Source organism: Chiloscyllium plagiosum, chromosome 11 (genome assembly GCF_004010195.1).
Source record: "Chiloscyllium plagiosum isolate BGI_BamShark_2017 chromosome 11, ASM401019v2, whole genome shotgun sequence".
NCBI classification, from domain to species: Eukaryota; Metazoa; Chordata; class Chondrichthyes; order Orectolobiformes; family Hemiscylliidae; genus Chiloscyllium; species Chiloscyllium plagiosum.
Genome location: NC_057720.1, coordinates 4,862,129 through 4,874,454, shown reverse-complemented (window position 1 = coordinate 4,874,454; position 12,326 = coordinate 4,862,129). Strand labels below are relative to the sequence as shown.

At 44.9% G+C, this 12,326-nt stretch overlaps 1 protein-coding gene across 2 annotated transcripts in view; it reads left to right on the top strand.

The window, feature by feature from the left end:
* Positions 1–247: 247 nt before the first annotated feature.
* Positions 248–12,326, top strand: part of dnase2b (deoxyribonuclease II beta) — an 18,197-nt gene continuing 6,118 nt past the window's right edge. Inside the window, exons 1-2 of one of the 2 annotated variants that reach the window (XM_043698613.1) lie at positions 249–1,293; positions 8,194–8,355. In XM_043698613.1, coding sequence (XP_043554548.1) covers positions 1,146–1,293; positions 8,194–8,355 — 310 coding nt within the window. In that variant the 5' untranslated portion in view covers positions 249–1,145. Of the gene's footprint in view, positions 1,294–8,193; positions 8,356–12,326 lie in introns of both variants that reach the window. The other variant, XM_043698614.1, reaches the window with a different exon arrangement.

Below are 12,326 nucleotides of genomic sequence, written 5' to 3'. Positions count from 1 at the left end.
TCTTCTTGACCTCTCCGCCTCCATCCTACTCCGACCTATCACCCTCACCTTGACCTCTTTCCACCTATCGCATTTCCAACGCCCCTCCCCCAAGTTCCTCCTCCCTACCTTTTATCTTAGCCTGCTGGACACACTTTCCTCATTCCTGAAGAAGGGCTTATGCCCGAAACATCCTGTTCCCTGGATGCTGCCTGACCTGCTGCGCTTTTCCAGCAGCACATTTTCAGCCTTGCTCAACAACTCACCAAGGTTTCTTGGACAGCACCTTCCAAACCCACAATCTTTACCATCTAGAAGAACAACGGCAGGAAATACATGACAACACTATCATTGCCCCTGCAAGACAAATCCAATCCTAACATAGTATTGTACCTTCATTCCACTTGTATCACTGTTCCCTCAATGCCAAAGTCCTGGCACTCCTCCCCAACATGACCAACATCACCACCCCTCCCAGGCAAAGAGTAATGGGCAATGAATGTTGGCCTAGCCAATGACATCCATGGCCTGTGAATGGATTTAAAACCCATGGCTGTTTTGGTTTTGGCCTTAACTTCACCTTACTGAGAGGTCAGTTTTGAGACAAGGCATGGCAGATTTAAAAGGGAGATAGAGAGAAATTATTTCTCGCAAAGGGTCATGAAGCCGTAGAATTCACCACCCCAGAGAGCGGTGGATGTTAGGACATTGAGTACATTTAAGGAGGAGATTGTCAGATTTACTTAGTAAAGGGTTAAAGTGTTATGGAAAATGAGCAGGAAAGTGGAGTTGAAGCCGAGATGAGATGAGTCTTGATTATATCAATTGGTGGGGTAGGTTTGAGAGGCTGAATAGCTTACTCCTGCTCTTCGATGTTATGTACTCAGACACCCTCACCCCACATTCTACCCCCACTTCAAACTCTAAGACTCGCTTGTCGGTCAAAGCTCTGTTTAACTCAGCCTTCAGCATAATGAGTGAAGCAGTCTCCAGTGTCTCCTGGGATGGCTAATTCCAAAGATTAAGAGGAAATTCCAAAAATTCGTCTTCACTTCAGTCTTAAGTGGGAATCCCCTTATTCTATCACATTATACAACCAACAAAGAACATACCACCTCTCACAGCTTTATTCAGATTCACTTGTCACTTTCTCACCTATTCTCTACATGTTTGTTTTACCATGCCTGACGTTATGTTCTGTACAGGTTTGGTTGTTATTTTCCCTTTGCCAACAGGTCAATGGCAGAGCATATTTTATCTACAATGATGCCGCCCCATTCATGCCTTATGACATGCAGCACGGACACACAAAAGGTGAGCAAATCTTATACAGTCCTGGCACAGAGGAAGCAAATGTGGTGGTTACGGAGGCAGGCACTGAGGAAGCAAATGTGGCTGTGGTAGTGAGTTTGTTTCAGGACATGGTTGAAGAGCTTCAGGGCAGAGGAAATGACCTGGGAGTTGCAGTGGGAGAGGGATTCCCTGAGATTCTTGTAGAGAGAGGAGGAAAACTTCTTCAAGGCAGGCATCCTTGCAAGAGGATTCGCAGTAGGGTTAAACCAGAATCTTGTTCACATTCGGTGTCAGTTCGAGAATCACAGATTTGTTCTGGCACAGAAGGGGGCTATTCAGCCACTTATCATGGTTCTATTCCTTACACCAATGCACTGCTGGGGATTCTAGAACTAGGGGACATTGCCTGAGAATGAGGGCCAGCCATTTTGGGAGAGATGTTAGGAAGCTCGTGAATTGAATTGAATTGAATTTATTGTCACATGTACCGTGGCACAATGAAAAGCTTTGTCTTGCGAGCAATACAGACAGATCACAGAGTTAAGTAGCATAGATAGTAAATAATAGGTAAACAGCGGCAAAAACAAAAACACAAGTACAGGTGAATGTTATGAGTTTGTGAGTCCATTCAGTATTCTAACAACAGTAGGATATAAACTGTTTCAAAACTGGCTGGTGCGTGTGTTCTGGCTTCTGTACCTTCTTCCTGATGGTAGAGGTTGTAGAAAAACATTGCCAGGGTGGGATGGATCTTTGAGAATGCTGGCGGCCTTTCCTTGACAGTGGGCCTGGTAGATGGATTCTACAGATTCTTTGACATACAAAGGGTGGGAAAGGTTTGGAACTCTCTTCCACAAAGGGCAGCGGATGCTGAATCTGTTGTTAATTTTAAATCTGAGATAAATAAACATTTGTTAAGGGGTCTGGGCCAAAGGCATACAAATAGATCAACCATGACCTCGTTGAATGCTGGAACAGGCTCAAGGGGCTGAAAGGTCTACCCGTGTTCCTATGTTCCAATCCCCTGCCTTTTCTCCATATCCCTGTATACCTCTATCCAAATAATCGTCCAATACCCCTCTTAACTGCCACAAGTGCCTCCACCACATTTGCAGGCAGTGCATTCTGCACACTAACCACTCATTTGGTGAAAAAGTTTATTTCTCATATCACCCTTGCTTTGTTTACACATCACTTTAAATGTATACACTCTCATTCTTTTATCATTTAGAGTGGGATCACCTTCTCTCTGTCTACTGTATCCAGCCCCTTCAGGATTTTAAAAAGCTCCAGAAGATCTCCTCCCTCTCTCCAAGGAGAACAGTCCCAACTTCTTCAATCTATCTTCAAAGCTGAAATATCAAATTCCAGTTCCCCTTCTTGTAAATAGCTTCTGCACTCTCTCCAATATATTCACATCTTTCCTATGATGTGGCACATCTTTCCTATGCTGAGGTCCAATCAGTGTCTGTACAAGTTCAATACCTGAAGAAGGCTCACTACTAACTCTTAATGTTAATTCTGCTTTTTCTCCACAGATCATGCAAGATCTGCCACGTTCCTGCAGCAATTTCTGGTTTTGTTTCAGATCTCCAGAATCCACGGTTCTTCATTCCAATATCACCTCCTTGCCTTTGTACTCTCTGCCCCCATTGATAAAGCCAAAGACACTGTGCGCTTTATTAACTGTTCTCTCCAGCTGTCCAGCCACCTTCAGTAATCTGTGCACATACACCTCTGGCTGCCTCTGTTCCTGCACCCCTTTAGAATTGTACCCCCTATTTTATATTGTCTCTCAATGTTCTCCTGAGCAAAGTGCAGCACCTCACACTCTGCATTGAGTCTTGTCTGCCATCTATCCACCCACTCCACCAACTTATCAATGTCCTTTTCGAGTACCAAACTAACATAGAGACATAAAGATGCACAGCGCAGAAACCAGCCCTTTGGTCCAACTCGTCCATACCAACCAGATATTCTAACTTAATCTAATCCCATTTGCCAGCATTTGGCCGATATCCCTCTAAACACTGATGAAAGTGAGGACTGCAGATGTTGGAGATTAGAGTCGAGAGTGTGGTGCTGGAAAAGCACAGCAGGTCAGGCAGCACTGAGGAGCAGGAGAGTTGACATTTCGAGCGAAAGCCCATTCCTGATGAAGGGCTTTTGTCCGAAACGTTGATTTTCCTGCTGCTCACCAAGTGCCTGAGCTGCTGTGCTTTTCCAGCACCACACTCTCGACTCTCTCCAAACCCTTCCTATTCATATACCCATCCAAATGCCTCTTAAATGTTGTAATTGTACCAGCCTCCACCACTTCCTCTGGCAGCTCATTCCATACACGTACCACCCTCTGCGTGAAAAAGTTGCCCCTCAGGTCCCTTTTAAATCTTTTCCCTCTCACCCTAAACCTATGCCCTCTAATTCTGGACTCCTTTACCCTGGGGAAAAGACCTTGGCTATTCACCCTATCCATGCCCCTCATGATTTTATAAACTTCTATAAGGTCACCCCTCAGCTTCTGATGCTCCAGGAAAATTAGATCCAGTTTATTCAGCCTCTCCCTGTAACTTAAACCCTCTGATCCTGGCAACATCCTTGTAAATCTTTTCCTCATTGTCCTCTTCACTATTTATAATTCTTCTAAGTTTAGTGTTTTCTGCAAACTTTCCAGATTAAATTTGAATGGAAGTGTGTCCATCCCAATGTATTTGGTCCATTTATATTTGTCACTTGTGAATTGAGAACTATCTGATCTATTCAGGAGAGCAAGATCTTTCATAATGTCTGCTGCACTGTAATTTTAAACTCCACCTCCCCCCACCCCCAACCATTGTGGGATGTTTTGAGTCTCTCTATCCCACTGACAATGTTAACTGATTCCAGGGAAAAGTGAAGGGGTTATCAATTTTCAGAGTAATGATTAAATAACCTCAGGGTCTTGTCAATATTGAAAAGGCATCACATAAACACTGATAGCTGATTGTGGTTTACCACTGGTTAATATAATAACCGACTTACAAAAGGGCTTCAACATTGGTGGAGTCTTTTGGGAGGTGATGGATAATGACCTTGGTGTAGGCTAACTATGAGCTTACATCTCAGATCTGGTTACTAACCCAATATTATTTATTTCCCTTCAATAATGGGAGATAGATACTTTCAGGCCAATTTTTACCTAATTTTCTCGCCTCCTTTCCTGAAGATCTTCACTTTCGAGTCTTCACAAGCTCTATGTTCATGGTCATCTTCACTTGTATGAACTCAGTCTGTAAGCGTTGGTGAGATTTTCTACCAGATGGACAGTGAACCAAATTTGATTGCCCCTTTTCCCCAACATCAACTTTTCCAACTGGGCAGAACTGTCTCATTAGAGGCATAGTCATACAGCACAGAAACACCCCTTCAATCTAACCCTTTCATGGCGACCATAATCCCAAACTAAACTGGTCCCACCTGCCTGCTCCTGGGCCATATCCCTTCAAACCTTTCCTGTTTGTGTAACCATCCAGATTGTCTTTTAAATGTTGTAACTGAACCTGCATCGCTCCCTTCCTCAGGAAGTTGATTCCACATGCGAACCATCGTCTGTGTAAAAAAGTTGCCAGATTAGATTCCCTACAGTGTGGAAACAGGCCCTTCGGCCCAACAAGTCCACACCGACTTTCTGAAGAGTAACTCATCCAGACCCGTTCCCTATATTTAAGCCTGACTAATGCACCGAACACTACGGGCAATTCAGCATGGCCAATTCACCTGACCAGCACATCTTTGGACTGTGGGAGGAAACTGGAGCACCCGGAGGAAACCCACATAGACACAGGGAGAATGTGCAAACTCCGCACAGATAGTAGGTCCCTGGCGTTGTGAGGCAGTGGTGCTAATCACTGAGCCACTGTGCTGCCAATGTCCCACCTGTCTTTTTTATATCTCTCTCCTCTCACCTTAAAAACATGCCCCCTAGTCCAGAGATTCCCCATCCTAGGGAAAAGACAACTACCATTAACCCTTTCTATACCTCTTTATTAGATCACCTCTCAACCTCCTATGCTCCAGTGAAACAAGACCCAGCCTATCCAGCCTTTCTTTATAACTCAAACCTTCCATACCAGGAAACTTCCTGGTAAATCTCTCTAGACCCTCTCCAGTTTAATAATTTTTTTTCTATACCAGGGTGGAATGGTCCCTGTGTCTGCATTGGTTTCCTCTGGGTGCTCTGGTTTCCTCCCACAGTCCAAAGATGTGCAGGTCAGACGAATTGCCATACTAAATTGCCCGTAATGTTAGGTACATTGGTCAGAGGGAAATGGGTCCGGGTGGGTAACTCTTTGGAGGGTCGGTGTGGACTTGTTGGGCCGAAGGGCCTGTCCCTACACTGTAGGGAATCTAATCTAATCTTACAAAGCATCAAGAACTGGAGACAGTATTCCAGAAGAGGTCTCACCAACTTCCTGTACAGCTTTAACATGATGTCCCAATTCCTATAATGAGGTCTGAGCAATGAAGGAAAGCATGCCAAATGCCTTCTTAACCACCCTGTCTACCTGTGACACAGCCTTCCTGCTATCCCCATGACCCAGTGAGATAGTGAAAGAGAAAAAGAAAGAGTTTCATTTATATAGTGCCTTTCACAGGATGTTTGATGCCATTTACAATCAATGGTGCTTTTTGAACTTTAGTCAATGTGATAATGTGAGAGCTAATTTGTGCACAGTAAACTGACCAGGAGCGGATGATCCAAGTTAAGCATTTATTCACAGAAGGGCCAGGATTATAAGGGTAACTCCTCTTCAAAGTAATGCTGATGAATATTTAAAGTTCCTCAGGAGAGATGGAGTTGTATTGGAGGCAGTCCAGGGGAGGGTCACTCGATTAATTCTAAGGATGAGGAGTCTGTCTCATGGAGAGACATTGAGCAGATTAGGCCAATACTTGCCGTGGAGTTTAGAAGAATGAGAGAACATCTATTTGAGGTGTACAAGATGCAAAAGGGAATTGACAAAGCAGCTGTAGAGAGGATGTTTCCTCATGTGGGACAATCTAGAATGAGAGGTCAGTACAATAAGGAGTGGCAGATTTAAACAGAGTTGAGGAGAAATCACTGCTCTCCAAGGTTCATGAATCTGTGGAATTCACTCGCCCAGAATGTGGTAGGTGCTGGGACATTGAGTTAATTGAAGGAGGAGTGGTTCAATTCGCAGTGGGTTGAGGGTTATGGAGAGCGGACAGGAAAGTGGAGTCGAGGCCGAGATGAGATTAGCTGTGATCATATTGAACGGTGGAGCAGGCTCGAGGGGCTGAATGGCCTCCTCTTGCTCCTCTGATGTTCCTATGTTCCCCTGAGAGAAAAGGCAGGGGATCAGGTTAATGCATCTTTGAAATGGCAGCACCTCTGGTAGTGCTGCATTCCTCCTGTGGTAGAATGAAGGCCTACGTTTAGCCCCTGGCTTGGAACCACAGGCCCTCAACCCTTGGTTTGCCGGGATGCCGGGACTGATGTATGAAGGGAGAAGAAGGGCCTGTGCCCGAAACGTCGAATCCCCTGTTCCCTGGATGCTGCCTGACCTGCTGTGCTGTTCCAGCAATAAAGTTTCAACTTTGATCTCCAGCATCTGCAGACCTCACTTTCTCCATGAAGGGAGACCAGATCAGTTAGGACTACACAGGACCAAATCACTGCAGATGCTGGAATCTGTACTGAAAATACCAAATGCTGGCGATCACAGCGGGTCAGGCAGCATCCAGGCAGAGAGATCAAGCTAACATCTCGAGTCTAGATCGGAGATGAAGAGTCATCTAGACTCGAAACAGTAGATCGTTCTCTCTCTATGGATGCTGCCAGTCCCACTGTGATCTCCAGCATATGTTGTTTTTGGTTAGGTCCACATTCACTGGAGTTTAGAAGAATGCGGGGGTGGGGGGGGGGGGCGCTGCGGGGGCGGATGGGGAAGGATCTCATAGAAACTTAGAAAATTCTAACGGGGTTAGACAGGGTAAACACAGGAAGGATGTTCCCAATGTCAAGGGAGGTCACAACCAGGGGGTCACAGTCTAAGGATACGGGGTCAGCCCTTTCAGACTGAGATGAGGAGAAATGTCTTCACCCAGCTGTGGAATTCTCTGCCACAGAAAGCAGTTGAGGTGTGTCTTGATTTGATTTCCTGGCTCATCAGTTTATTGCTGATAAGAAGGTTTGAAATGGAGAAAAGTTTGATTGTTACACATTGTCCAGTGTGGAACCATGAGATCCTCTACTATCCCAACGGCTTGGGAAGGCAGTGCACCAGCAGGAAACATCATTGCTGGTTGATGTCTTTAACCGGAGTCCAGGATGCTGGTTTCACCTGCTTGCAGCTCAAACCGGCGATATTCCTGATCAGAGTATAGCAGGACTCGCCAAAGGTTCTGCCTCCTTGTGGTCCCACTAACCTCCGTCTCTGAATCCCCATTATTTAATATTGCTGATTAATATCATCCCGGGTAACACAAATAGTGAAAGATATCTTACACTAAGAAAACAAAAAACTGCAGGTGCTGGAGATCTGAAACAAGTAAAGGAATTGCTGGAGAAACTCAGCAGGTCTGGCAGCACCTGTGGAGAGAAAGCAGACTAAATGTTTTGAGTCCGGAGATTCCTTGTCAGAACAATATAGAGTCGTTTCTGCTGTAATGCTGTTTCTTCAGCACCATTGAAGAGTTTACACCATTATTTGTAGAACACGAACTTTCCTTACCAGTATTGGCTGAAAGGTGATTCCGGCCCCATTAGTTTAAATGGTGTGACTATTGTGCGATTTTCTTATAACACGAGATCACGTGAGCACGGATATCACATTATATCAGAACCACCTGTAGTGGCCTTTTTGACACTTTATAGTCATAGGGTTTGTTACTTTCTTTCTCATTTTTATTTCATTTCAGGGGTTCTGCTGTTTGACAAATCCCAGGGGTTTTGGCTGAGTCACAGTGTTCCACATTTCCCACCCTTTGCCAACAAGCGGTATTCCTGGCCTTCGACTGGGAAGATGTTTGGACAGATCCTTTTCTGTTTCACCTACAAATACAGACAAGTGATGGAAATTGGTAAGGAGTCTGTTCTATGGTGAGGTTGGTGAGATGCTGCTGGGCAAGTTCTCCCTGGAGTGTTGGAGCCTGAGGGGTGGCCTTATACAGGTTTATAAAACCATGAGGGGCATGGATAGGGTAAATAGACAAAGTCTTTTACCCAGGGTAGAGGAATTCAGAACTAGAGGTTTAGGGTAGAGGAGAAAGATTTAAAAGGGACCTAAGAGGTAACTTTTTCATGCATTTCACGATGGCTCAGTGGTTAATGCTGCTGCACAGCGCCAGGGTCCTGAGTTCAATCTTTGCCTCAGGCAACTGTCTGTGTGAAGAACTTCCACATATATCTCCCCTAAACTTTTCCCCTCTCACTTTGAACTCGTGACCCCTAGTAATTGAGACCCTCACTTTGGAAAAAAGCTTCTTGCTATCTGCCCTGTCTATGCCTGTCATGATTTTGTAGGCCTCAATCAGGTTCCCCCCATAACCTCCTTCTTTCGAATGAACATAATCCTAATCTACTTAACCTCTCCACATAGCAAGCACTCTCCATACCAGGCAACATCCTGGTGAACCTCCCCTGCACCCTCTCCAAACCATCCGCATCTCTGGAGACCAGAACTGTACACAATATTCCAAATGTGGTTGAACCAAAGTCTTATAGAACTGTAACATGACCTGCCAACTCTTGTACTCAATACCCCATCCAATGAAGGAAAGCATGCTTTGTGCCGTCTTGACCACTCTACTGACCAGCATTGCCACCTTCAGGGAACAATGGACCTGAACACCCAGATCTCTCTGTACATCAATATTACCCTGGATTTTTCCATTTATCATATAGTTTGTTCTTGAATTGGATCTTCCAAAATGCATCACCATGCATTTGTCTAGATTGAACTCCATCTGCCATTTCTCTGCCCAACTCTCTAATCTATCTATATTTTACTCTATTCTCTGATAGTCCCCTTCACAGTCTGCTACTCCACCAACCTTAGTGTCATCTGCAAACTTGTTAATGAGGCAACCTACACCCTCCTCCAAATCATTTACGTATATCACAAACAACAGTGGTCCCAGCACAGATCCCTGTGGGACACCACTGGTCACAGGTCTCCATTTTGAGAAACTCCCTTCCACTATTACTCTCTGTCTCCTGTTGTCCAGCCAGTTCTCTATCCATCTAGCTAGAACACCCTGGACCCTGTCTGACTTCACCTTCTTCATCAATCTATCATGGAGAATCTTATCAAACACCTTACTAAAGTTCATGTATATGATATCTATCTCCCTTCCCTCATCAATTTTCTCACCTCTTCAAAGAATTCTATTAGGTTTGTAAGACATGACCTTCCCTGCACAAAACCATGCTGCCTATCACTGATAAACCCATTTTCTTCCAAATGGGTATATATCCTATCCCTTAGTATCTTCTCCAGTAGCTTCCCTACCATCAACGTCAGGCTCACTGGACTATAATTACCTGGGATTATCCTAGCTACCCTTCTTAAACAAGGGGACAACGTTAGCAAATCTCCAGTTCTCGAGGAGCTCCCCCATGTTTAAAAATGCTGCAAAGATATCTGTTAAAGCCCCAGCTATTTCCTCTCTCACTTCCCTCCGTAACCTGGGGATAGATCCCATCCAGACGTGGGGACTTGTCCACCGTAATGCCTTTTAGAATACACATCACTTCCTCTCTCCTTTTGCCGACTTGACCTAGCCTAATCAAAGATCTATCCCTAACCTCAACATCCGTCATGTCCCTCTCCTCGGTGAATACCAATACAAAGTACTCATTAAGAATCTCACCATTTTCTCTGACTCCATGCATAACTTTCCTCCTTTGTCCTTGAGTGGGCCAACCCTTTCCCTAGCTACTCTCTTGCTCCTTATATATGAATAAAAGGTTTTGGGGTTTTCCTTAACCCTGCTCACTACGGATGTCTCATGACCCCTTTTAGCCCTCTTCATTCCTTGTTTCAGATTGGTCCTACATTCCTGATATTCTTCCAAAGCTTCATCTGTCTTCAGTCACCTAGACCTTATGCATCCTGTTTCCTCTTAGCTTGTCTTACAATTTCACCCGTCATCAATGTTTTCCTAATCTTGCCATTTCTACCCTCATTTTCACAGGAACACATCTCTCCTGAACTCTCATCAACCTCTCTTTAAAAGCCTCCCACAAATTGAATGTGGTTTTCACTTCAAACAGCTACTGCTAATTGACATTCCCCAGCTCCTGTCAAATTTTGCTATAGTTGGCCTTCTTCCAAATTAGCACTCTTCCTTTAGGACCACTCTCGTCTTTGACCATGAGTATTCTAAAACTTATGGAATTGTGATCATTATTCCCAAAATAATCCCCTACTGAAACTTCTGGTGCTGAGTGGCTTTAACTCTCTAAATTGAGATTAGTAGCAAACCTACTAACTTACAGAGTCATGGTGATGTACAGCACGGAAACAGACCCTTTGGTCCAACCCGTCCATGCCGACCAGATATACCAACCCAACCTAGTCCCAACTGCCAGCACCTGGCCCATATCCTCCCACACCCTTCCTATTCATATACCCATCCAGATGCCTTTTAAATGTTGCATACATGTACCACCCTCTGCGTGAAAGAGTTGCCCCTGATGTCTCTTTCCCCTCTCACCCTAAACCTATGCCCTCTAGTTCTGGACTCCCCGACCCCAGGGAAGAGACTTTGTCTATGCATCCTATCCATGCCCCTCATGATTTTATAAACCTCTATAAGGTCACGCCTCAGCCTCCGATGCTCCAGGGAAAACAGCCCCAGCCTGTTCAGCCTCTCCCTATAGCTCAAATCCTCCAACCCTGGCAACATCCTTGTAAATCTTTTCTGAACCCTTTCAAGTTTCACAACATCTTTCCGATAGGAAGGAAGCCAGAATTGCACGCAATATTCCAAAAGTGGCTTAACCAATGTCCTGTACAGCTGCAAGATGACCTCCCAACCCCCATACTCAATACTCTGACCAATAAAGGAAAGCATACCAAACGCCTTCTTCACTATCCTACCTACCTGCGACTCCATTTTCAAGGAGCTATGAACCTGCACTCCAAGGTCTCTTTGTTCAGCAACATAGAACATAGAACAATACAGCACAAAACAGGCCCATCAGCCCTCGATGTTGCGCCAACCTGTGAACTATTCTCGCTTGTCCCCCTACACTATCCCATCATCATCCATATGCTTATCCAAGGATTACTTAAATCTCCCTAATGTGGCTGAATTAATTACATTGGCAGGTGGGGCATTCCACACCCTTACCACTCTCTGCGTAAAGAATCTGCCTCTGACATCTGTCTTAAATTTATCACCCCTCAATTTGTAGTTATGCCCCCTCGTCCAAGTTGACGACATCATCCTAGGAAAAAGACTTCCACTGTCTACCCCATCTAATCCTCTGATCATCTTGTATGTCTCCATCAAATCCCCTCTTAGCCTTCTTCTTGCCAATGAGAACAGGTTCAAGTCTCTCAGCCTTTCCTCATAAGACCTTCCCTCCAGACCAGGCAACATCCTGGTAAATCTCCTCTGCACCTTTTCCAATGCTTCCACATCCTTCCCGAAATATGGGGACCAGAACTGTACAAAATATTCCGAGTGTGGCCGCATCAGCGTTTTGTATAGTTGCAGCACTCCCTAGGATCTTCCCATTAAGTGTATAAGTCCTGCTAAGAATTGCTTTCCCAAAATGCAGCACCTCGCATTTATCTGGGGAGAATGCGGGTAAGTGGAGTTGAAATGCTCATCAGCCATGATTGAATGGCAGAGTGGACTCGATGGGCCGAATGGGCCTTACTTCCGCTCCTATGTCTTATGGTCTTATGGTCTTATCTGAATTAAACTCCATCTGCCATTTCTCAGCCCATTGGCCCATCTGGTCAAGATCCTGTTGTAATCTGAGGTAACCCTCTTCGCTGTCCACTACACCTCCAATTTTGGTGTCATCTGCAAACTTA